Genomic DNA, 26,111 nt, shown 5'->3' on the forward strand with positions numbered 1-26,111 from the left:
GGTTTTCATCTTTAAATAGTTCAGCACCAATTCGTCAACTGAGAGTTTACTTTATTCCTTCTGATACTGGGGATGAACCCAAGGCCTCATGTATTGTATGCACACGATCTATCACTGAGCTACATAGCCAGCCCCAGTTCATTTGAATGTGCTACTGTTCCTCCTCCTCCTCCCCTTTCCCTTTTAGATAAGATGCAATGATACCATAGAACATGCATGTCCTAAGTGTACCAATGAAAATGTACTGAGAACCTCAGTGCTTTAGAAGGACCATTTTTAAGTCATGCCTGTGACAGTAACCAGATGTGTGGCCTCTCATCCTGTAGCACAATGCCCCGATTCCCCAGGGAGGCAGAGGTGCCATCCAGTTTGTCACTCAGTATCAACATTCCAGCACTCAGAAGCGCATCCGAGTGACCACCATTGCCCGCAAGTGAGTGTCTTGTCTTTTTCTTCTTGACCAAGGCTGAGGCGTGTCCTGTGAGCGTTTTAACTGCTTTGACTTTAGCTTTCTGGTTCTTTGACTGGTTTTCCCAGTTCCTTGCTCACTCACTGATCAGCCCTTCTTGGTTAACCCAAGTGAACCTTTATGCACTTACCAAGAAGAAATCAGCTTTCAGCAGCAATATAGTTAATTAAAATTTTTTTTGTTTTATTTGTTAGATAAGTAAATTATGCATCTTGTTAAGGAAGTAAACAGAACATAAGTGCAGTTGGTCCTCTGTATCCATCTGTTTCATAACCATAAATTTAACCATACTGGAATGGAAGATATTATTTGACATTATGTCTGTATTAAACATGTAGGGACTTCTTTAAAAATTCCATAAACAATACAGTATAACAGCTATTTATATAGCGTTTCCATGGTCAGTGGTAGTGTAGAGATGTAGGACAATCTATTTAGATGTTTACAAATACCATGGCATTGTATCTGTATTTATTTATTTAATTTTTGAGATACTATGTATCCCTGGCTGTTCTGGAACTTACTGTGTACACCAGGCTGGCTTTGAACTCACAGAGATCTGCCTGTCTCTGCCTCCTGTGGGCTGGGATTAAAGACATGCCCTGCCATGCCCAGGTGAACTATGCTGTTTTATATCAGTGACTTGATAACCGAGGGGGTGGGGAGGGGGTGTCTCCAGTAGATAGTGAGAAATAACTACTTACTTATGGGTGTCTTTACTTCCCCTTCTCAGAGTTAAAGCTGTGTAAACTTCACTGCACACTCCAGCTTATTTCTATGTCTGTGTACTTATATCTGTGTGTGTTTATCCCTGGTGTGCATGTCTCGTGTTGTTATTTCAGTGGTCACATACTATTGCATAGTTTATGTGGGCTGCTGCTGCTGTTAAAGGACTGCAGGTGCTACTCCCTGCTGCTGCTTTTCACATTTTAGTTTTAGGCATTTGTATATGGAAGTGTTTCCCTCTCCCTGTCCCTCTCCCCCTTCCTGTCCCTCTTCCTGTCCCTGTCCCTCTCCCTCTTCCTGACCCTCTCCCTCTCCCTCCTGATATACTCTCCACAGTACTGGGGACTGAACCAGGGTCCATCTCTCATGCTCTCTCACTTTACCACTGAGCTACAGCCTCAGCCCCAAGTGTATTTCTTGTCAGTCATTTCATAGAGTTGAAATTCTAGAAACTGCAAAACCTGCTACCCTAAGTGATTTGTGCTCTCCTCAGTATGGTAAGGAGAGTACCTCACTACCTCATTAATAGTGGATGGTATTAATATGTAAATGCAAATAGTAATATCTCATTTTCATTTAGATTTCCACATTTATCATTGAGTTGATATTTCATGTTATCTCTTCTGTGATCAAGCCTGTTCTAGTTCATCAATGTGGGGGGGGGGTATTTTAGCCCACAAGTCCAAGTTGTAGTTCATTATAGAGGGGAAGCCACAGTGGCAGAAGCTTGAGGGAGCTGATCACATCTGCAGTCAATCCATAGGCTGAGAATAGATATGTTCCTACTACTCAACCATGTCTTCCACTCTTACACGGTCTGGGACCCAAACCCAAGGAATGATACCACCCACCCTGGGCTGGGTCTTCCCACCCCAGTGAAGAGAGATAGCTCGGTAGTTAAGACCACTTGCTGTTGCAGAGGCCTGGAGTTGGGTTCTTAGCACCCACGCGGCATGGTTCACCACTGCCCGTGACCAGTTTCAGACACCCAACTCCCTTTTCTTAATTTCAAGGGCACCTGTACACACACACATAAACATAAAAAATAAGTCTCTAAAAAAGAAAGGAGGGGTTGGGGATTTAGTTCAGTGGTAGAGCGCAAGGCCCTGGGTTCAGTCCTCAGCTCCGGAAAAAAAAAAAAAAAAGAAAGAAAGGAAAAGATTTAAAGAAATCCCTCATAGCATGGGTGCCCTCAGCATGCCAACCTGTCCTAAGTAGTCCCTGAATGGTACTTTCTTCCCAGCTGATTCTAAGTTGTGTCAGGTTGACAGATCGGATCTTCTCAGAGTCTGCCATTGATTATAAAATCTTTTCTTTCTTTTTCTTCCCATCCCCCCCCACCCTCTCCTTGGGTTGACCTTGAGCTCACTGTAGCTGAGTATGACCTGGAGATCCTTGTCTCTCTGCCCCACCTGGAAAGTGCTGTGTTTATATGCCTGTGCCTCCGTGCCCAGCTGTGTAGGGTGATAGCACTTTTCTTCATTGGTTTGCAGAATAATTATGTATTTGCATTTGCTTTTCTTCCCTCATGATCTTTTAGCTCTTTTCATTTTTAGTGACCTGAAAATCTCTTATACATGTTCTTCATTCACTTTTCCAAGGAGGTGGATTCTAGGAAGTCTTTTTGTAAAGTTGTAAATGCTTAGATTTTTCATAAGGACTGGCCTGGAGGAAGGCAGTCTGAATTAAGACTTGCCTGGTAGATTATGGGGAAGTTTTTCTGTTGTGCTTTTTTTTTTAAAGATGTATTTATTTATTATATGTAAGTACACTGTAGCTGTCTTCAGACACACCAGAAGAGGGACTCAGATCTCATTACAGATGGTTGGGAGCCACCATGTGGTTGTTGGGATTTGAACTCAGGACCTCTGGAAGAGCAGTCAGCGCTCTTAACCACTGAGCCATCTCTCCAGCCCCCTTCTGTTGTGCTTTTAACCTTCAGCCAGCACCTGAGAGTGACTAAAATGACTGCCAAACTTCCTTAACAAAAATGCAGGGCAACCTTGTCTTGGACAATGGAATGGGATCTCTGAGTGGAGATCTCGCCTTGGTAGTTCCAGTCAGACGTCTGGTGCTAACTCTGGTTGTCAGTTGGGCAGATGCACAGAGTCAGCTGAGGCACATAGAAGCAGCGTTTGACCAGGAGGCTGCAGCAGTCTTGATGGCACGGCTTGGAGTGTTCCGGGCGGAGTCAGAGGAGGGGCCTGACGTGCTCCGGTGGCTGGATCGACAACTCATCAGATTGGTAAGATGGGAGCAATGCATAGAGTTTAGTCTTTGTGTCTCTTCCACTTTCTACAAAAGGAAACTCCCGCTTTAGCCTATTATATTTTATGTTTTAAAAGTATTTATGTATTTACTTGTGTGTGCGCATGCCAGAGTGCATGTGTGTGCACCAAGTGTTTGTAGGAGCCTGTGGAGGCAAGAAGAAGGTTTGATCTCCTTGGAACTGAAGTTATGTGAACTGCTGTGTTGGTGCTAGGAAATGCACCCCAGGCTCTGCAAGTACTCTTAACCACTGAGACTCTTTTCAGTCCCAAATCCTATGACGTTATATAGTCAAATAGCAAGAATTTAACAGTTGCTCACTTTAGGCCAAACACTAGAAATGAAAGAAGTGTTAAATGTACATTTTCATTTGAGGGCTGACCTTGCAGTGTGTAAGAAACAACATGGACCATTTGGGGAATGGTACAAATCTATGTGTGCTAAAAGCTGAGTTAGAGGAGTTGTTGCCGGTTGCAATGGCCTGGTATTCTAGGAGATCAAAAGGAGGCTTTAGAAATTGGAGTCCAGGCACGCAAGTTCAGGGAAATACCCTGAACTTATGTATTTACCCAGGTCTGATTAGGAAAGAGAGAACAGACAGAAGAAGTGTGGTTGTGTCCGGCTCTAATCTCTGCACTAGGGAGGTAGAGGCAGTAAGGGCCACTGGCTCGAGGCCAGCATGAGGTACATATTGAGTCCTCAATGACTCTGAAAAACAAAACAATAACCCAAGTAAACACAAATAATAATTTAAAAGGGAAAGCTTTATATTACAAACAACTGGGGTTGGGGTATAGATCAGTGGTACAGGATCCGTCTGGCATATGTAAAGCCCTAGGTTCCAGGAAAGGCAGGTTGTCGCCTAAAGGAGGATTGATTGTCAAGTGAAGAGCGATGCTTGTAGTGGCTGGCACATGCTTTTAGTCCCAGCACTCATGTGAGTTTGAGGCTAGCCTGGTCTACAAAGCGAGTTCCAGGACAATGAGAGCTACATAGATAACTAGCAGATAGAATGAGTGGCTTCTACTTCTAGGGCTGAGACAGAGAACAAAAGGAAGAGGCCCTCTCCCACCGGGCCGACCAGGCCTAGGTAAAAGAGCATAGCTATTGCCCAGTGAGTCTTTCATAACACAGATTATCATGGTGTTGTACCCAAGGAATTTGCTAGAAACTCATTAGAATTAGATGACGTCTATCATCTTGGGGACTGAGAAAATCTGTTCCCAAGGAAAATTTTCACCTGAAGGATACAAGGACTGGGGTCTCAATTGGCTGGGTGTGCTCTAGCATCTCAGCTCCATGGAATCCATGAGCACACCAGGACTCTGCAGCCGACCGTCACTCCATTGCCCTCTGTCGACAAAGCTGTGTATCACAGCAGCTGGGCAAGCAGTTTAAGGGCTTCATCCATGTCATAGACACAAGGGCGAGTGGGAGCCCTATGGGCAATAAATAGCTAACTGACACACCATGGAACCTCACCTTCTTGCAGATTCTCAGCCTGTGTTTGTGATCAAAAGCCTGGGAAGGAGGTGTGTTAAATGTCTCAGGTCCATATCTGTACCTTATAAAGTTACTCATCTGGGAGTGCCAGGATTTCAAACAAACTGTCCTCAGATGACCAGAGTCCCAAGGGCTGGCAAAGGCTTCATGTGGGAAGTCAGTCCTGAATCAGATCCTCTTATAAATGGCATGATAGGAGAGAAGGCAGAGTTTGGCCAGTAGGGCCCAGCATGAGGCAGCTCGTGGAGGCGGCAGCAGCTGTGCCCTTCAGCTATGGTGAGAGGAAGGTCCCGTCACAGGAGAGCAGGCTGGGAGCTGGGAGCAGAGGCAGTGAGGATAACCTTGATTATTTCTCCCTTAACTTTAAGAAGAGACTTATATGTGATTGTTTTTCTTAAAATTTTTTCTTTTAGATTTATGTGTATAAATAATTTCCTTGCATATATAATATATATGTACCACATGTATGTCTTGTGCTTGTAGACATCAGAAGAAGGGTTGGATCTCATGAAACTGGACCTAATGAATGATTGTTGGCCACCTTATGCATACTAGGAACTGATCCCTGGTCCTCTGCAAGAGGAATGGGTGCTCCTAACTCCTGCACCATTTCTTGAGCCCCTTGCATGTAATTCCCAAGAGGGAATAAGATAGGCATGTTGCTGTGTTACCAGTAACATCACCATGTAAGGAGAATTACGGGGAAAGATTTCTGGCATGATGGCAGTAGCTGAGACAGGGCAGTGCAGTGGGAGTGGAGCGACCATTTGGAAGAAGGGAAGAAGGAGCTGACAGAACTGCTAAACTGGGGTTGGGGATTTAGCTCAGTGGTAGAGCGCTTGCTTAGCAAGCCAAGACCCTGGGTTTGGTCCTCAGCTCTGAAAAAAAAAAAAAAAGAACTGCTGAAACCTTAGAAAACAGGTCTATAAGATCAGAAGGTCCTGTGGGAGAGATGCCTCAGTAGCTATGAGTGACTGTTGGTCTTCAGGGGACCCGACTGCCAGTGATCCAGGTGTGGGCAGCCCCTCCTGATTCAAATTCTAGGGATAAACCCAGGGCCTTCACATGCAAAATATGTGTTTTAACAAGACCTGCTCATTCTCTACCCTTCGTGCCTGAGAGCCAGGCTAGAGTTCATGAGCTGTAGCTCACTACATAGCTTTTGTCTGGCACTTTTCTTTTAGTTTATTTATTTGCATCTGTATTTTGCCTGCAAGTATGTCTGTGTGATAGTGTTGGATCCGCTGGAACTGGAGTTAGACAGTTGTGGGCTGCCATGTGGGTGCTGGGAATTGAACCCAGGTTTGCTGGAAGAGCAGCCAGTGCTCTTAACCGCTGAGCATCTCTCCAGCCCCATGTGGGACTTTTCTAGGTGGCACTAACTCAGACTCTGTCTTTCCCTATTTCCTTTCAACAGTGTCAGAAGTTTGGACAGTATAACAAAGAAGACCCCACGTCTTTCAGGCTGTCAGACTCCTTTTCTCTGTATCCTCAGGTAAGAAATAGGTTTTTAAAGAGAATTACAGAAGAATGATCATCAGAACCTAACTTTTCATGTTTGGTAGAACAGGAAGACTAATGGTTTGAGATCCCATCTCTTCTGAGCCTCTGTTGAAGTCAAGCAAGGGTATAGCACTTGGACAGTGCTTTGTATGTGTGAGCAGCCAGTATCTGGGTCCCGGGACTTTCAGGTGCCTGTTGATGTGAAAGAGCTCTGGGCTGGCCAGTCAGGGCGGAGAGTCAGAACTGGCGCTGCTGCTGCTGCTGGTGGTGGTGGTCTTAGGTGAGGTCTGAGACCTGTGAGTCTTTGTTACCTCATCTTTAGAAAGGAGGGTTGGTCTAGATTAGTGACTTGAAATCTCTTTAAAGCTGTGAAATCCTTTCCTTCTGTGAACTACCCTCCCTCAGAAGCCAATGTGAAAAGCAGGCAGATCTGAAGCTTCTCTGGGTATCCCCATCACCTGGATCCACTGGATTCCACCAGAGCCTCCACCCTCCAGGGTCCCTGCACTGTAGAGGTCCTGTACTCCCCAGGGACTTGCTCAAGAGAAAGAATATCTTCCCACAGAAAATAGGTCTGGGGGAAAAGCACAGTTGAGGCTTTGAGGTTTGAGCCACAGTAAGGGAGTGTACTGTGTTTGGGGACGGGGATGAAGCTGTGGGGTTTGAGGATTCATCCTGAGAGACCAGAGGGCCACAGAAGAAGGAGAACAGGAACAGCAGGCGTGTGTGTGTGTGTGTGTGTGTGTGTGTGTGTGTGTGTGTGTGTGTGTGAGAGAGAGAGAGAGAGAGAGAGAGAGAGAGCGCGAGCGCTCAGGACACAGCTTGTAGGGTAGAATGAGGGTCAGGTCTGCAGAGAGGACGACAGTGATGACTGATGGCAGGGCAGGCAGACTCTGGCTAATTCTAAAATGTCTCTAGAATATAAAAATGAGCCTTGAGAAGTAAAAGCATCCTAAAGTTCCAAATACTAAATCAAGGTTTTTAATGGTAACCGTGACAGCCATTCTTACTTGCAGAATAAGCACTTGAGAGTAAACCCACCTCTGTAGTTTATAGGTCAGGAAACTGAGGCACCAAAAAGTAGGCAGCTTCCCCAAAGTCACCTCCACGGAGTAGGACTCTGACCTAGGCTCTTTGGCTCCTGACTGGTACCTTAGGATGCTCTGTACACCAAGTCATAAAAGCCTTCACAGCTGGTGCCTTCCAGAGTGTGCACCTTCATGGGGAGCTCTTTAAAAAACAAACCTTATGGTTTGCTTATGCAAACAAAGGCGTTTGGGCTGGGGGCTGGGCAAATGGTCAGACAGAGTGGGTGCTGCTCTTTCACGGCCCTAACGTGGGCTCCCAGCAGCTATATTTGGCAGCCCACAACCTCTTGTAGCTTTAGCTTTAAGGACCCAGCACCTAGTGTGGCCTAGTTGTGTGCCCATATGTTACATACAATCACACAGGCACACACACACATAAAATAAAAATAAAATAAATCTTAAAAATTTTACCTGGGCTAGGTGTGGGTTGTGGTGTGAGCCTTTGATCCCAGCACTTGGGAGGCAGAGGCAGGCAGATGTCTGTGAGTTCGAAGCCAGCCTGGTTTATAGAGCTAGTTTTGAAAACAAAACAAAGGGGGAAAACTTATCTAGAAGGGTTAGAGAGATGGCTCGGTTGTTAAGAGCATATTTGCAGAGGATCTGAGTTCAGTTCTCAGGACTATGTCCGTTCGCTCACAGTTACTAACTCCAGCTTCAGGAGGTCCGACACCTCTGAGTGGACCTGCACTCTCATGCACATGCCCCTGCTTCCCCCATTATTATCAAATCCTTAAGGGGTTGAAGTCATTTAAGAGCACTGACTGCTCTTCCAGAGGAAACAGGTTTGATTCCCCACATGGAAACTAACAACTCTTTGTAACAGTACTTCTAGGGGATCTGACTCCCTTTTCTGGCCTCCTTGAGGACTGCATGCACATAGTACATGGACATAAATGAAGGCAAAACACCTATACATGTAAAATTAACTCACTTCCCTTCCCCCACATATACTCACAAAAAATGATACAAAAAAACAACAATCATAAGACATTTTTTAAAACTGTGGTTAAAAACAAAAACAAAAAAAAACCAAAATGTATCATCTTGGGGCCTAAGGAGATCTCCATTAGCTAGGTAAAAGGTGGGTAGGTATGGTGGCTATTATACTCTCAGTGCTGGACTGGAGAGATGGCTTGGCAGTTAAGGGCACTGACTGCTCTTCCAGAGGACCCAGATTCGATTCCCAGCACCCACATGGCAGCTCATACCTGTCTGTAACTCCAGTTCCAGAGGATCTGACTCCCTCACACAGACAAACATGTAGGCAAAACACCAACCAATGCACATGAAATAAAAATAAATAAATAAATAAAAAAGAAAACTCAGTGCTCAGGAGTCAGACAGGATGTCCAGGGCGAGCTGGCTAACTAGGGTAGCCTGTTGTTGAGTTCTCGGTCCAAATGAGAGATCCACCTCAATAAGTAAAAGCAGAGAGTGACAGACACAGGACATACTTGAGCTTTCCACATCTGTTACACACAGGTACACATACACAACTGTTTGTTACACACATATGCATACATATACCACATGCAGGCAAAAACTTACTTAAAAAAAGATTTAGGGGCTGGAGAAATGACTCAGCAGTTAAGAACACTGGCTGCTCTTCCTGGGTTCAATTCCCAGCAGCCAGATGGTGGCTCACAACCATCTGTAATGGGATCCGATGCCCTCTTCTGGTGTGTCTGAAGACAGCTACAGGGTACTCACATACATAAAATTAAGTAATACATAACTTTACAGACTGATTTAACGTGTGGCGTGTACGTGTAGTTGTGGACGTAAGTAAGAGTGCAGCGCTTTCAGGGAGGGCAGTGGATCCCCTGGAGCTGGAATCGTGGGTAGTTGTAAGCCACCTGGGTGCTAGGAGCTGGATTCACATCCTTTGCAGCAGCAGCATCTCTAGCCTCAAATTTATCACCTTAACCCATTTGAAATATATACTTGTGTGGTATTAAATACATTCACATTCTTGTGCACCAGATCTCTATAATTTTTTTATCTAACTGAGCTATAACATGACTTTTTTGGGACTGTTAGCTTCCAAATAATGACGTGGAGAAATATTTATTTATGCATGTCTAGGCACTTACAGCTAGGTTTGTTCCCAGCTAGCTCATATAACTTAACTCCTCCATCCTAACTTAAGTTCTGCCATGTGGCCTGTTAATTACTTCTCTTGCAGTCCAGACATGCTTGTTTATGTCTACCTGTTGAATCCCCTCTTCCCAAGCCTGACTCTCTCCCAGAGTTCCTATCTTACTGGAAGTCCCGCCTTCTACTTCCTGCCTTTGCTATAGCCATCAGCTTTTTATTAAACCAATCGGAAGGTGAGAGAGAGAGAGTATTTACAAAGTATGATGTAGCCATATGAATAACAATACCAAAGTCCAGCCTGCACTCAACTCTCTGCTCTTTAGGGCACAGAAATAAGCATTTGAATAATACAAAGAGAGTCTTTACACAGTGCACAATAATATTATCCCAACACTGAGGCAGATGTGGTGACACGCCCCCCAACCCCAATGCGGAGAGGTTTAATGAGGGAAGAGGAGGAGAGGAGAGGAAAGGAGAGGAACGGCGGGCCTTGAGCACGTGGAGGGAAGAGGGGTGTGGGTGGGGAGAGAAGGGACAAGGACAGAGAGGGCACAAGAGCAGAGAAGAAGAACAAAGAGCAAGAGGGACACACACTTTAATTCCAGCACTTGGAGGTGAGGCAGGAGGGTCTCAGGTTTGAGGCCAGACAGACAAGGTCATTTTGTCACAAAACAAACAAAACCCACCTTGACTGTGTGTCCAGTGAAAGACACTCGCTATTTCTGTCTTCTGCTGGCTCCGCTGCACCTTCTTCGTGTTTGTGAACCCACAGATTTTTTTGAGTTCAGGCTCATGTTTTAGAGATCCAGAGTAGATCGGTTCTGTGTGTCCAGCATCATGGATGCACTCACTTGACTCTGTGTGCACAGCATCATGGATGTACTCACTTGACTCTGTGTGTCCAGCATCATGGATGTACTCACTTGACTCTGTGTGTCCAGCATCATGGATGTACTCACTTGACTCTGTGTGTCCAGCATCATGGATGTATTCACTTGACTCTGTGTGTCCAGCATCATGGATGTACTCACTTGACTGTGTGTGTCCAGCATCATGGATGTATTCACTTGACTCTGTGTGTCTAGCATCATGGATGTATTCACTTGACTCTGTGTGTCTAGCATCATGGATGTACTCACTTGACTCTGTGTGTCCAGCATCATGGATGTACTCACTTGGATGTATTCACTTGACTCTGTGTGTCCAGCATCATGGATGTATTCACTTGACTCTGTGTGTCCAGCATCATGGATGCACTCACTTGACTGTGTGTCCAGCATCATGGATGTACTCACTTGACTGTGTGTGTCCAGCATCATGGATGTATTCACTTGACTCTGTGTGTCCAGCATCATGGATGTACTCACTTGACTCTGTGTGTCCAGCATCATGGATGTATTCACTTGACTGTGTGTGTCCAGCATCATGGATGTATTCACTTGACTCTGTGTGTCTAGCATCATGGATGTACTCACTTGCCTCTCTCTCTCTTGCTTTTGCAAACGCAGTTCATGTTCCATCTGAGGAGATCTCCATTTCTTCAAGTGTTTAACAACAGTCCTGACGAGTCGTCCTATTATAGACACCATTTTGCCCGGCAGGATCTGACTCAGTCCCTCATCATGATCCAGCCCATTCTCTACTCTTACTCCTTCCACGGACCCCCAGAGGTGAGGCTGCTCACACACGCTTGTCTCAGCCGTGACCTCGTCACAAGGGCTCTTTGTTTCCCTTTATCAAATATAGTCTTAGGGCAGAACTAAACAAAATGTTGAGTTTATAGTAACTTTATGTTGTTTCTGAGTATTTAAAAAAATAGGAAAAGTCGGGTTGGGGATTTAGCTCAGTGGTAGAACGCTTGCCTAGCAAGTGCAAGGCCCTGGGTTCGGTCCCCAGCTCCGAAATAAATAAATAAATAAATAAATAGGAAAAGTCAAAAGATAAAGCTTTTTGTGTGGGTGTGTGGAAAGTAAGAATATATTTCAAAACAAAACAAAACAAAACAAAACAAAAAACCCAAAACCAAAACAAAAGAAAAAAGAAAACCTTAAAAACCACAATGTTTTGAGTTTGCATACTTTGCTCAGTAATTCCAACCATGTGAGGTATCTGAGAGAAATATGACTATGGATACAAAATAAGTTTTATGTGAAGAAACAGAAAATGAACTATTCCAAGAGAATTCGGGGTTGGTCTGGCCGTGAATGCATGAGGCCCAGGTAAAAAGGAGTCGATGACAATCCATGTACTTGGTAGAAGGAAGTAGTTAAGTATTCTAAGAATAGTCACATAATTTACATAAAGCTGTAAAATGTTAAGATGTTGTGTGGTTAAAAAAACAAAACAAAACAAAAAAACCGAAGTATAAATCTTTTAGTAAAGAATGCCCTGTGACAAACACTCTGGAGAAAGTTTAGCCTTAAAACCTAATGGAGCAGTGTTTGAGCAGAAGTGAACCCATCCTGTGCAAGAGTGGAGATCAGTAGCAGAGGAGGAGGTGAAGAGACGCTGGAGCAGTTGTCACAGCGAGGTCCCTCTGGCTCTAGCAGCCTCCACTTGGAGCTGTGATGGGCAAGTGGACCACAGAAAACGCCTTAAAAACTTAATGACTGCAATGCTGTCCAACTTGCAAATAAAGCCAATAAAGGTTTTAAACTAAAAAGGGGTAACAAGAAAATAAACTCTAAGCTGCATATACTAGGACTATAAAAATAAAGGATATGGAAGTGAACCAAAAGATGAGTATTACTTGTTTTCAGCTACAGATTTTCTGAAACGAGTACAAGTTGCTTTTTATTATTGAAATAAAAATCATAATATATTTTGTGGTAAACTTTAAAATCTTACATTAAATTCTGTGTTTCCAGTAGGCATCCCTGTTCATTTTAGCTGTAGCTGCAGGAGACTTGAGAGATCAGCTGGTTAAGAGTAGTTCTTGCACCAAACAGAAAGCTCAGGATGATGTTCTGGCTTCTGGATCACAGGATGGCATCAGTTTCTATCCCCGGTTGATGGAGTGCCAGGGGCTTGTTTCTTCTACAAAACTGAGATTTAGAGCTACCAGTTACTAGTTTGGGGAGTGGAAGATAGCAGTGTGTGAAGAGGGGAAGCCTTGTGCTGGAACCATTTGCAAATGGCTGTTTTGTGGGCTTGTGCATTTGGGGTTGGATTGCCGTCTGTGTAGAGGGAAGACCAATGCTGTCTGTCTTTCCATAGCCTGTACTCCTGGACAGCAGTAGCATTCTAGCTGACAGAATTCTGCTGATGGATACTTTCTTCCAAATTGTCATTTACCTTGGTGAGGTAAGATGTGGTCATCAGTTTCTTTTTTTCCCCTGCTCTTTACTTCAGTTTATTGTGTGTATATGTTTGTGAATCTGTGGTACAGCTTGGGGAGTCATTTCTGTCTTTCCACCATCTTGGTCCTGGGGCAGATACCTTCCAATGTGAATGTGGTGGTCAGAGGACACCTTGTAGCAGGCTGCTTTCTTCACCCACCACCCGGTCCAGGGGTCAAATTTCAGTCATCAGGCTTGGTGCCTAGAGGCCAGCCTTAGGTGATCCTAGAATTTGTCAGGCGAACAGTTCATACCAGCTGTCATGGACTTCTTGCCCTTCTTTGGATTGTGCTAGTGGAAAACTGTCTCAGGTGTCAGTGGGTTCTGTTAGCAGGGCCTCACCAGCAGTTCTGGTTGGTTTGTTTTGGTGTAGACCATAGCCCAGTGGCGGAAAGCTGGCTACCAGGACATGCCTGAGTATGAGAACTTCAAGCACCTTCTGCAGGCACCGCTGGATGATGCCCAAGAAATTTTGCAAGCACGCTTCCCAATGCCACGATATATCAACACAGAGCACGGTGGCAGTCAGGTGGGTGAGCCCTGTTCTAGCGCTAATGGATTTTCTTGTTGTTGTTCATGACTTATTTTATAGCTATTAATGTAAGTAGGCTGGTTACAGTTTTATGTGGTGGGTAAATTTCCATACAGGTGGTCTTTCAGCTGTGAGTTTTGTTTTGTTTTAGTTTATTGCACTTCCAGGCTGGCCTGAGGCTTCCTAGGTATAGCGAAGGTTGGCCGCAAACTCATGATCCTCATATCTCTGCTTCTGACATGTACCTTGCCGTGCCTAGTGGTGACTTGTTAAATGAATGTGCTGATACAAAAGTATACGATTCTCAATATTTCTGGAGCATTTGTAGGTGAGGAGCCTGGGCTTAAGATGAAAGCAATAGATTTCTAAAAAAAACAAAAAACAAAACCCAAACTCCCTCTAATTTAAATAAGGAAATGTTGTAAAATCTTTACTTTTTTGTACACTAATATTGCTTTTAATTTTTAAAATATCTTTTTAAAGGCTCGATTCCTGTTGTCTAAAGTTAATCCTTCTCAGACACACAATAACCTGTATGCTTGGGGACAGGTAAGAATCATCAGGTATTTGGGGAGAAAGCTCATCTATTTTTATTTAAAGCCTCTTTGAGCCCATAAATTGGGCCTGTTGTGGTTGAGGGACAGAATGAGTTGGAACTTTGTAGGGGTAACATATTGTGTTGTGAGTGGGGTACTACCTATGTGGGTCTCCTATACACAGTTTACTGTGCTAGGGGTAGAGTGCACCAACGCGGCCTCTGTGCAGCTCTCCTCGTGCACATGGAACGTGGCCTCAACTTCTATCTCTTGTCTATATGCCATCTCCTGCTCCCTGTTAATCTATCTTGTGTTCACTGTCAGCCTGACTCCATTCCTTAATATTCCCCAAGTTTCTTTCTCTCTCAATGATCCTTAAAATGTTTTTAAATTAAACTTGGCTTTGAGATAACCGTAGGTTTATCTGCAGTTATAAGAAATAATACAAAAGTTGAACATGACTGGCACATGCCTTTAATCCCGGCACTCTGCATGCAGAATCCAGTGGATTGCTGAGTCTGGGCTAGCCAAGGCTACAAACTGAGACTCTGTCTCAAAAAAAAAAAAAAAAATTGTAATTCTATAAAGAGATCTCCTAAAAATAATTTTTTTAAAGATTTATTCATTATATATAAGTACACTGTAGCTGTCTTCTGACACACTAGAAGAGGGTATCAGATCTCATTTCAGATGGCTGTGAGCCACCATGTTTTTGCTGGGATTTGAACTCGGGACCTCTGGAAGAGCAGTCAGTGCTCTTAACCGTTGAGCCATCTCTCCAGCCCTTTTGATGCTGGGCTTTTTTTTTTTTTTTTTTTCTTTTCTATTTTTCAGAGCTGGGGACCGAACCCAGGGCCTTGCGCTTGCTAGGCAAGCGCCCTACCACTGAGCTAAATCCCCAACCTCTAAAAATAATTTTTAAGATAATAGCTACATTCTGAAAAATAATAATTCAATATCATGGTCAGGATATTGTCAGTGATATAGGCATTTCTGTCACTATGTTGATCTCTCTCTCATATTGCCTTTCATAACCACTGTTACCTGCCATATCTTAACATTTGCCACTCAGTAATCCGCTCAGTGTTCCTGTGATTAAAATCATGTATGTGCTATCTTGCTGGAATTACTCCTGAGAAATTGACTAGAATTTTCCAGTAAAACTGTCAGAGCATAGAGATGTCTTTTAGATTCCTAATTCATTTTCTGTAATAGTGACAGGGCCTTCAAAATTATCTTTATTGAGTAATTTGGCAGTTGTGTGCTTTGGGGAATCATTTTTGTTAGGCTGTCAAACACACACACACACACACACACACACACACACACACACACACACCATTCTTTAGTTGTCCAAAGACTCTGTGGTCGCATTCCAGTTTTGTTCCTTATATTAGTCAATTTCATCTCCTTCCCCTGGCCTGCTAGAGTTTGGAAGTTTACTTTTCTTCAAAGGTACCAGTGTTTCATTTCCCTGACTTTCTCTATCATCTCTGTTTTCAGCCTTGGGACCTCTGTTCTGCTGCTGTCTTCTGTTTCCTTTAGAGTTCTTTTCCTCTGGTGATAGAGCATAAATGGTTGGTGTGTGGGCCTGGAGAGAGGGCTCAGAGGTGAAGAGCATTCCCTGGCTGCTCTTCAGGAGAGCCCAGTTGGTCCTCAGCACCCATATGGTGGCTTACAACCATCCTTAACTCCAGTCCTATGGGATCCAATGCCCTCTTCTGGTCTCCAAAGGCACTGCATGCACAAGACAGACATGCATGCAGGTAAAACACCTATACTCGTAAAATAAACAAATAAGTAGGTGACTAGTGAATACATAAGCAGGTGGTTGTCAGTGTGACGCTCTTCCCCTGGTTTCTGCTGCTCCCTGTCAGCTGCTGCTGTGTCTCGTCGGTTTTGGTGTGTGTTGCTTGGTTTCCAACTATGCAGAGTTTTCCTTGTTTCTTGTTACTGATTTCTGTGTAGATTCTATTTTGGTTGGAAACATACTTTGTATGACTTCAGTTCTATTAAATTTGTTTGAAGTTTGTTTTATGATCTGGGGACAGGATCCGTTTTGCTTTATGTTCCAGAGTCACTTGAAAAGAATGTGTATTGAGCAGCCATGTGGCATGCTCTGCCAATGTTAATTCAGTCTGGTCACAGTTGGTGGCATCGCTGCGTTCCTATGTATCTTTACAGCTATTTGTCATTCTACTGGTTTGGAAATGGGTTTTCTAGCCCCAGCTCTTGGTTTATGTCTTCCTCTGTTCCTTCATTAGTTACTTCCTCACATGCCTCGCAGCCCCGTTTGGTGTGTGCATATTTAGAATTATGTTTTCTTAGCCCTCCTGTGTCTCTAATAATTTTCTCTGCAGTAACATCTACCTTATCTGACATTAATAAAGCCACTGCTTTTTAGAAAAATGTTCTGATTCTTCTGTTCTGTGACTATGGCTCTGTAATTGATTTGGACCTTTGGGATTGTCATACCTCTAACACTATACTCTTATACTCATGACTACTGAATTTTAGGAAAGAAAGAGATAAATTACCCATAGCACTATTTCTAGCTACCTTCTAGGCAATACAAACTAAATACCTTTAGGTGTGTTCATATGTTAGTTCTTTTCAAATTTGATATCTTGCTACAGACTTTGATTTCTATCCAGTCTTTTTCCCTGGAACATTAATTCATAAATGTGCTCTGATGTATAAATAGCATCTAGTGTTAGTGTCATTCATTCACTTGCCTGTGACACCTTTCTGTTAGCACACTTCAGAGATAGGTGTGGTGCTGGCCTTGGCGTGCTCCATGCGGGGCTGGTGTACAAGTCTTGGAGGGTTCACGACTGGAGAGGAGCTCCAGATAATTTCAGACAGGTCTCTAGGACTCTGAGAAGGGATGAAATAGAGAGCTATATACTCAGCCCTCTCAGCAGTGGCAGGAATGCCCAGTCTCAGGAAAGGGTTTAGAGGAAAGCAAGCTTCTGATGGATAGCATTAGCTAGGCGGAACACAGGGTGGTGAGGGACAAAGGTGATACCTTTGAATGTTTTAGGGCAGAAGGCCCTGAGCAGCTTGGGAATCAAATGTGGCTGTTGAGTTCCTTGTCAGTAAGCCTTTCTGGTTTTATTTCAGGAAACTGGAGCGCCCATCCTGACAGACGATGTCAGCCTGCAGGTGTTCATGGATCATTTGAAGAAGCTGGCTGTGTCCAGTGCCTCTTAAGCTGGTAGCACAGCCTAGAAGTGGAAGAAAATGCTGTCAGATTGTGTTCACATTGTTGATAGTGTCCTAGCATCATTCACCTTTCTGGGAGATTCTAATAAATAACCCAAGGCTTTTTTTATATGTATGTCTTCAGGTTATAGTATGTCTTCAGGTTATAATTTATTTGTAGTCCTCTCTACCTGTTTTCCTATACATGAAATTATATGTCATAAATGTTCTGCTAATTGTAGATGTTACTTACTTTTTGTACCTTAATGCTTTAGAGTCTATAAAATCAGAGTTTATGTATTTTTGACTACTTGTTTAAGTGACAGTCTTAATGATCATAAAGGAAATAAATCTGGATGAGGATGGCTTTGGCCAAAAATAACACTAATGCAAATTTTTATTTTGCGTGTGTGTGTGTGTGTGTGTGTGTGTGTGTGTGTGTGTGAGAAAGAGAGAGAGAGAGAAAGAGAGAGAGAGAAAGAAAGAGAGAGAGAGAGAGAGCATGCACATATTCATGCTCATGGAGGTCATGCTGAAGGTGGTTTTCTCCTTCTATTTTGTGGGTCCCAGGAATAAAACTCAGGCATCAAATCTTGGCATGTGTCTACCTACTGAGCACTCTCACCAGCCCCAAGTTGAGCCTGAAAGAGAATTATGAGTTGGATGTCGGGCGCCTGACTGATGACAGTTGTCCACTTTTTGAGTTCATATTTGTTCTTCTGTAGAAGCATTTACTGTGCAACAGTTAACATTTCAGATGTCAAGAATTTATATATTTCATTTTCTAGAAGATTTTTATATAATTTATAATTGAGACACATCTTATAGAGGAGTACATAAAACTAAAAGTAGATTGGAACTAAAATTTCCTCATTGGACCTATCTATCTGTTACAAATGAACAGAGGAAAGCCAGGTATTCTAATAGTAAAATGAGGTGAGAGCACCTCCAAGAGACTGGCACGGAGGACATGGGCATACAGTCCCACTTCTGGGTTTCAGAGGGGGTACAGAGTTGAATGCTTGCTAAGTGGGTACCCCTGAGTCCAGTGTACCTCATGAAGACTCTGAGCTCTGTTTGAAGTCAAGGCACATCTCTCACTTACCTCAGACAGGGGCTGAAGCGGTCAGTTCTGGTGGGAAAACCTGGGACTTGAATGTCAGGAAGGATAGAAGAGAAAAGTTAGTCTTAAACCAGAGCAAGGTATTCAGAGGTGGCGAGCAGAATAACAGATGAGGAAGGATCAATATTTTTGGGGTGTTAGTTTTGCAATCACTGCCTTAATTAGGGAACAGGAAGAGAAAGTTTGTTTCTTGTGTGTGGCAGTCATTAGTTCAATACTGTACATTTTAAGGAGCTTGGGTGATGCACAGTAGAAGTGCTAGGTAGACTGGCAGTCTGGATTTGTATACAGCAGAAACTCCAGAGAGACCAAAAGGTTGTTATAGGTAACACAAACAGTTGAGAGTGGGAAGAAAGGCAATTGTGAAATAATACAATTATTCTGCTCCTTAGAGCTTCGTTGAGATGGATTTTACATACAATATCTTCACCCAGTTAAGCGTACAATTCAATCAGTTTGCTAGATGAAACCTATGTGTTGGCCGTAGGTGTTGGCCATAGGCTACTGACCAGCTTTTCCCTCTTATCTCCATTTACTTTTAGGGTTTTTGTCTTGTTTGCTTTTCATCTACTCTAAACCATCTGAGATTCATAAATATTGCCAGGTGGTATACTACTCTTTAATCTAACTTCTACTCAGATTTGAGTGGTTTCTCCTTTTGTTACTGAGAATAAAATATATCTGGACACAGCTTTTTGTCTCTCTTGAGGAAGTAACTAGGAGTGGAGTAGAATGGAATAGATTATAAGATTGTTCTATGTTCAACCTTAGGGGCTGGAGAGAGAGAGCTTAGAGGTCAAGAGCGCTTGCTGTTCTTCCAGTGAATCTTGAGCTCAGATCCCAGCACCCACGTCAGAATACTCATAACCACCTATAAGTCCAGCTCCAGGGGGATCTGATACCATTTTCTGGTCTCCACATACACCCACTTATATGTGACTTATAGTCTCTCTCACATGCATACACACATAAAAAGAAAAATCTTGAAAAAGAAAGCCTGCCGGCTTTTAAAGACAATATAACATGAATTCCAGCTGCTCATCTGGGCTGGAGAGCGGGCTCAGTAGGTAAAGTGCTTGATGTTCAAGTAGGAGGACCTGAGCTCTGATCCCAGCACCCACATAAAAACTAGGCATAAGTGAGTGTCTGTAATCCTAGTTACTGGGGAGTGGAGACTCAAGGACCTCTGGAGCTTGGGTCAGCCAGTCTAGCTGAGTCAGTGAGCTACAGGTGAGAGATCCCGTCACAAAATTATGTGGAGAGTGATTAACCTGATGTCAACCTCTGACTTAGAAATTGTTCTTTTTCCTCAACTGTGATTCTTAGGTCCAGTTAAGCAGCTTTCATGTGGTTCATGCGTCTCATATCCAAAGAAGTTTTCGCCCATTCCAGCATGGCAAAGATTTTTGTGTGTGTATGTGGTTGCTTTTAGGTTTATAATTTTAGCTTTTATATTTAAACGCACAGTCTCTTTTGAGTTAAATGTTACACAGGTATATATTTCTATAGGGCAAACACAAATGTAAAAGGAAAGAAACAGAAAAAAATGTTTTGAAGCCACCAGAAAAGCATGCAGGGTCAGTGGTGTCAGTTGTTTTGGAAATCAAGTTTGAGGAAGGTTGAAACAGGCAAAATATATTACCCAGCCGGCTCTGGGCAAACACTTCAGGCTTACTCTCAGATTGTTTGGTTTACTGGTGTGCAGACAAATTATTCCTGGCAGAAGTGTATTAATAAGACAAGTAGTCGATGGAATCTAAGCCCCACCCCACCTTTTTTTTTTTTTTTTTTTTTTTTAAAGATGTGTGCACCTTTGTATGAGGGAGAATAAAAACCAATAGGGTGAAGCCGGAATGGTGGGCGACATTTCAAATACTGCCTGACATATGGAGGGCAGGTATTACAACTTTGCAAGTAAGGAAGTTTCAAATCACTATCCGTTCCCTATCACATAGTACACAGTACAATTGCCAGCAGCCAGCTGAGCACTTAACCTATGGCTATGGTCTCGATTAAAATGTTCGTCCCAGCCAGGATTAACCGTGGACTACGAGTCCCAAAAGGCATCGCGGCCTGACCAGGAAGTGGCTGAGGACCCATTGGTGGTTGGGGTGGTCACCTGGAAGAACTTCCTCCTCGCGAACCCTGGAGCTCTCCTATGGAGTCATGCGTCCTGACCAGGCTACGATCTGGTACCGGCGGATGTCTATTGTCTATGCACTAGGCGCCTGGTCGGTGCTGGGCTCGGCGATTTTCCTTACACGAAAACCGAAGATGTCAGGTAGGGTTCTCCGGCAAGATCGGCCTTGCAGCCGCCGCTTCCTGACTGTTTTCCCGGTAACCGAAGCCACCTTCTGTACTTGAACCCCGGGGTACTAAGCAAAACTGCTGCAAAAGAGTATTTAGATAATTTGCAGTGATGGAATCTGCAAAGAGCAAGACTCCAGAAGCTAATAAGTATTATCATCTGGATCATCTTATTTATTGATTGACTAAGACTGTCCCTGTGTTCAGCCAGAACTTGTGAATTCTCCCATGTAGTGCCAGGTGGGTTTCAGAGGCTCGGACAATAGCCCGGGTGCCGTTCATTTCCTTGCGACCCTGTGGCAGGCGGCGAGCAAGCAGTTTCAGGCCTTAACAGCAACCAAGGAGTATTAAAATCACCTCAGTTGTTGCGTGAAACTCCTTAAACCTTTAGATAACATGCTGGCAATCTAAGGAACCGGAAAGTCAGTTGGCGTAATCGCTTGAGACCGGAGTGATGATGAGGTTGAAAGGTGACTCTTAGTGGCTGAAAGTCCTCTAAGATCGATTGCGGGTCTGGTTGCCCAAGCCGAATAGACTAAATACCATTGAACCGTGCCTTGTAATAGGAGTTTGAATGTTATGTTAGGTAGATCTCAATAAAGCCATAGTGTAAAATCTGCTGGAAATTTTTTGGTCATGAAGGTGTTTGTAGTTTGAAATTTCATACAGTCATCATGGTTTCCCTTTTTGTCTCTGCTTTTCCTTTTTGGAGAAAGATAACAATAGAATATGATGGCATAATCAAACTTTGGTTTATTATGCCTAAGGCTTTAATGACTGATGTCTAAGTTAATAATTTCAGGTTTCTTTCTTTTTTCTTTTGAAGACTATGGGGAAAATGAAGAGGATGACTCAAGCGATGAAATGCCTTTTTCTACAAGTGAAGACTCTGATTTAGCAATGGAAAGGGCTGAGCCTATTAAAGGGTTTTATACGAAGACAATTGTAAGGTATTCAGAAAATTCTGTTCCAGTTACTCAGAGGATCCTGAACTATCTGAACTCATGGATTGGTGGGCCTGGCCCTCAATCATGAACAGCTGCTGCATTCTGAAAACAAGGACTTGGCTCAGTATTTGACAGATGCCTTGATTTCCATTTCATGTTTGTGGAAAGAGTGTATTTAATTTTACTTTGTAAAATATAAGCGTTAATAATGTGTGACAAGTGTTTTCTTGACGGTACTGAACACATAATTCAAGAGGTAGTCTTCCATGTTTACATGGCTGAAAGGTTGATATAAAGCCATTAAATTTTAAAAGTTGTGTGTGTGAGTACACATGTGTGCATGCGTGTGCATGCTATATGTGTGCACGGAAGTCAGAGGACAGTTTGCAGGAGTTGGTTGTCTCTTTCCACTGTGTGGATCAAACTCAAGTCATCAGGCACCTGCTGAACCATCTCACTAGCCCTGAAATTTCAGTTCTTAAAAATCTACTTATGGGGCTGGAGAAATAGTTCGTCAGTGAAGAGTACTCGTTGTACTCCCAGCGGACCAGAGTTCAGTTCTCAGCACGCTCTCATCCGGCACATTCATAGACTCTAGTTCCAGGGGATCTGATGCCTTTGACCCTAGTGGGCACCTGCCCTCAATGCACATTTCCACTCGAAGACGTACACACCTGAATGTAATTAAAAGCAATAAAAACAAATCTTATTAAAAAAAAAATTAGTGTGTGCACACATTTGTACCTGAGGGCAGACACATACCGTGAATGGGTGTTGAGGTCAGAGGACAACTTTAAATGTTAGTCCTGGTCTTAACCTACCACCTTGTTTGAAAGACAATCTCTCTTTGCTGCTGCGCTGGGTACCCCAGGCTAGCTGTGCTGTAAGCTTTCAGGAGATTCTGTCTCTGCTGTAGGAGTGCTGGGACTAAGACATGCCTCTTCATCAGACTTTATGTGGGATCCAAACTCATGCTGTCAAGCATCAAACACGGTGACTTACTGAATGATTTCTCTGGCTCTGATAATGAAAATTACATTCAGGTTTTGTAAGCTAAATTTTTGGCAAATAGTTTATATAACTTATTTTTCCTGCTGCTATTAGACAGTGCTTTAGCTGTCCCACTAAGGTTGGATGGAGTACAATCTCATGGGGCATTCAAAGCAGCCCTCTACCATCTACTGGATAACTTATGAATTAGAATGTAACTTATAAGTTAATAGACTTGACCTGTTCTTGGGGACAGTATGTATGTGCACTCCATGACCGACTGATGTCCAGTCAGAAGAGGGTGTCAAATCCTCTGGAACTGGAACAGCAGACAGCTGTGAGCTGCTAAGTGGGTGCTGGGAATTGAACCTCTGAACCATTGAGCTATGGCTCTACCCTTATGTAATGTTTTTGTTCGTTTGTTGTTTTTTGGTCTTGATAGAGTCTTCTCTATGGAGCCCTGGCTATCCTGGAACTCCATGTAGATCAGGCTGGCTTCCAATAGCTCTGCTTGCCTGTCTTCTAAGTGCTGGGATTAAAGGCATGTGCCACCGCACCCCGGCTTACTCATAGCTATTAGAGACCCTGCAAGGCATAGTGGTGGATGGTATGATAAGAATCCCAGCTGTCGGGTTGGGGATTTAGCTCAGTGGTAGAGCACTTGCCTAAAATCGCAAGGCCCTGGGTTCGGTCCTCAGCTCCAAAAAAAAAAAGAAACAAACAAACAAAAAAACCCAAAAAAACAAAAAACAAAAAACAAACAAACAAACAAAAAGAATCCCAGCTGCCAAGGTATCTCCTTAGCTAGGCCAAGAGCCAGTTAATACTAATTGAATATATTTATGTTAGAACATCGAACTGAAGGCGAGGATCAGCCTAAGACAGGAGGGGTAGCATGAGATGGATGGCTGAGCTGAGGTGCCTCTGGTAGAATGCTCTCTTCGTGTAAAGAAAGCACTGACTAAATCCCCAGCACTCGAAACCAACAGCGGGTGTCTTACAAAACATCTGCCATCTTTAGAGATTTCCAGAAAAATAAGGAAAGGTGAGAGCTAAGGGAGTATGTCATCCGGCATTAAAGAGGTGTTAAAACATCACGTATAGGATAAAGTGCGAGACTTCTACTGTCAGTGACAGTAGTATAGTGTAAGAATACAGCATAAAGGGTTAGAGAGATGGCTCAATGGTTAAGAGCACTGCATATCTTCTAGAGGACCTGGGTTCAATTCCCAGCACCCACATGGGGGCTCACAACAATCCATAACTTCAGTCCCAGGGGATCCAATTCCCATTTTTGGTAGACACTACCGAGAGCAAACTAGAATTTTTTTTTTTAAATTAGGAAGAACCAAATTAATATTTGTAGATCAGTTATTCCGAGAAAGGTCTTTAATCAAATATGAATCATTTGTAATGAAACCACAATTATAAACAGTGCTTTCCTGGGTCAGTGAGCTCACTGTTAGCATCCTAATAACAACTTTCTCCCCTTTCTTTTTATCCTGGTCAGGATGTACCAAAGTTCATGCATATAGTACAGCCTTCTCACATTTTATTCGTTTTGTGTACATGTCTGTTAACATGCATTTGCATGTGACATAGGGTACATGTGGAGCTTGGAGGACATCTAGTGATGTCAGGGAGGGACCTGGGGATCAAATTCAGGTCATTAAAGGCAGTGAGTGCCTGTCTGTACCCATTGAGCCAGACTTTTTTTCCTTTGGATGTGAAAAATTGACTACCTGATAGAATGTTCTTAATTTAGATTTTTTTTTTTTAAAAACAATTAGATACAGAGTCTCATGCAGCTCAGCCTGCATTCTGATTGTATAGTTCCACCCTGAACCCTCCTGCCTCTCTACCTCTTGAGTGCCGGTATTCCATGTAAGGGTTGCCATCCCTGGTTTTTATGATCCTGAGGATTGAACCTAGGACTTCCTACGCGGTAGGTAAGTACTGTATCCACTGAGGTAGGTAGGTATTATATCCACTGAGCTACACTTCTAGCCCCAGGTTAAGTTTTGTTGTTGCAGAGTTACCATTGTGTCCTTCAGGATCAGGAAGCCCATTTATCTTATTGCTGTTACGGGTATCTGTGACATTAATTCATACAATTTTGCATTCACTATTTAATATTTAAGCATCATGGAAGAGGCTCCCAGATCTTTGCACAACTGATTCCATGGTAGAAATACCATTCAGGCCATAAAACTCAGCACATAGACAGCACCACCTGCCAAAACAAAAAAGGAAGACCCAATCAGTCAAACTCCACAGTTCTGGGAAAGTCCTTAAATGTACCAACCTTGCTCTTTGATCTCTGTAACTCTGCTTTTGCCTAACGGTGCTTGTTAACTAACATACTCACTCTGAAAAAGAGTCTGGGCTATGCTGGGATCCTGAACACCCAGTATAGTCTCCAGCTGGCTAATAAAGACTTTCTATTGCCTTAAGCCCTGGTCTGAGTAGTCTTTGGTGGATACCCCACGATAATGCATGTTTCTAGGCCTTTTTTGTTGTGTTTTGAGACAATGTCCCACTCTGTATCCTGTGCTACCTCCTACTGTAGTCTCCAGAATGCTTGGATCTCAGATGTGGGACCTCTGTTCCTTGGAGTGTTCTGGCCAAATCATAGCTCTATCAAACTGCTTTCTATCAAATGCTTTCCTGAATCTGCTAATCCTGGTAGGGGCTTTCAAAGCGAAGACATTCTGAAGTGGGTGAACGTTTTCTGATACTCCCATATCTTCTTTAAGGGAAAAGCCTTATTATATTGCCTGCCTTGGTGGTCTTGAACTCATGGACTTAAAACACTTTTCTGCTTCATCTCAAGTAACTGGGATGATCTTGCCTCCCTCCCTCCCTTTTATTGTTTTTAATTATAATCACGTGCTCTACTACTAGGCCATGAAGATGCTGTTTTAGTAATGAAAACTTGCTACAGTAATAGCTATACAGTTCTTTGTAGCCATCTAAGCATCTTTACAGCTTATTCGAATTTCCTAACAATCCTATGATAGAGCTACATATTAGATTTGTATTAGGAAGGAATTAGAATTCTAGACTCATATACCTATTTACCACCGTGATGTGTCTAAGTTAAATCAGTTGTTAGGGAGTTAAATGGCTATTTTAGCCGCGGGTCCTTTTGTATTTAGCAACAGGCTTGCTGCTGAGGCTAGGGAACAAGTGAAAAATCTGTGACTGGAGGATTGGAAGAGGGAGAAAAGCAGGAAAAAGACTAGGGGTAAAACTGAAAGAGAAAGAAACTGGAGCAGAAATCAATGTATGTCCAGACATAGTGGAGTCTAGGCAGGCAGTTTGGGACTACAGTGCTTAAGGAGCTCAGGGGTGGATAGGGCGGGGCCTACCACAGACGCACTAGATTATGGATAGGTGACAGGTGAGCGTGATTGACATGGGCGGGGCCAATTGGTGGATAGGTGTGGCCGACGTGGGCGGGATGCAGCTCTCGAATGG

General features: G+C 43.3%; 2 protein-coding genes across 2 annotated transcripts in view; both read left to right on the plus strand.

The window, feature by feature from the left end:
• Sec23b (SEC23 homolog B, COPII coat complex component) overlaps window positions 1-17,648 on the plus strand; it is a 38,059-nt gene extending 20,411 nt beyond the window's left edge. The window contains exons 14-21 of the mRNA XM_032904335.1: window positions 327-433; window positions 3,287-3,440; window positions 6,384-6,461; window positions 11,163-11,324; window positions 12,871-12,957; window positions 13,366-13,521; window positions 14,008-14,073; window positions 17,184-17,648. Of these exons, the coding sequence (XP_032760226.1) occupies window positions 327-433; window positions 3,287-3,440; window positions 6,384-6,461; window positions 11,163-11,324; window positions 12,871-12,957; window positions 13,366-13,521; window positions 14,008-14,073; window positions 17,184-17,273 (900 nt within the window). The 3' untranslated portion in view covers window positions 17,274-17,648. The remainder of the gene's footprint in view (window positions 1-326; window positions 434-3,286; window positions 3,441-6,383; window positions 6,462-11,162; window positions 11,325-12,870; window positions 12,958-13,365; window positions 13,522-14,007; window positions 14,074-17,183) is intronic.
• A 2,848-nt stretch (window positions 17,649-20,496) lies between these two features.
• Window positions 20,497-21,854, plus strand: Smim26 (small integral membrane protein 26). The gene is made up of 2 exons (XM_032904336.1): window positions 20,497-20,668; window positions 21,521-21,854. Exons 1-2 carry the CDS (start codon window positions 20,554-20,556, stop codon window positions 21,727-21,729), a joined length of 324 nt encoding a protein of 107 aa, XP_032760227.1. The 5' UTR covers window positions 20,497-20,553; the 3' UTR covers window positions 21,730-21,854.
• Window positions 21,855-26,111: the final 4,257 nt, after the last annotated feature.

The sequence above is a fragment of the Rattus rattus genome, chromosome 5 (assembly GCF_011064425.1).
Source record: "Rattus rattus isolate New Zealand chromosome 5, Rrattus_CSIRO_v1, whole genome shotgun sequence".
NCBI lineage: Eukaryota > Metazoa > Chordata > Mammalia > Rodentia > Muridae > Rattus > Rattus rattus.

Bases quoted from the DNA above. Each gene is read 5' to 3' on its own strand.
- Smim26 (XM_032904336.1), top strand. From the start codon at position 20,554: ATGCGTCCTGACCAGGCTACGATCTGGTACCGGCGGATGTCTATTGTC. The intron at 20,669-21,520 runs GTAGGGTTCTCC...TTTCTTTTGAAG, and splicing joins ACGAAAACCGAAGATGTCAG to ACTATGGGGAAAATGAAGAG.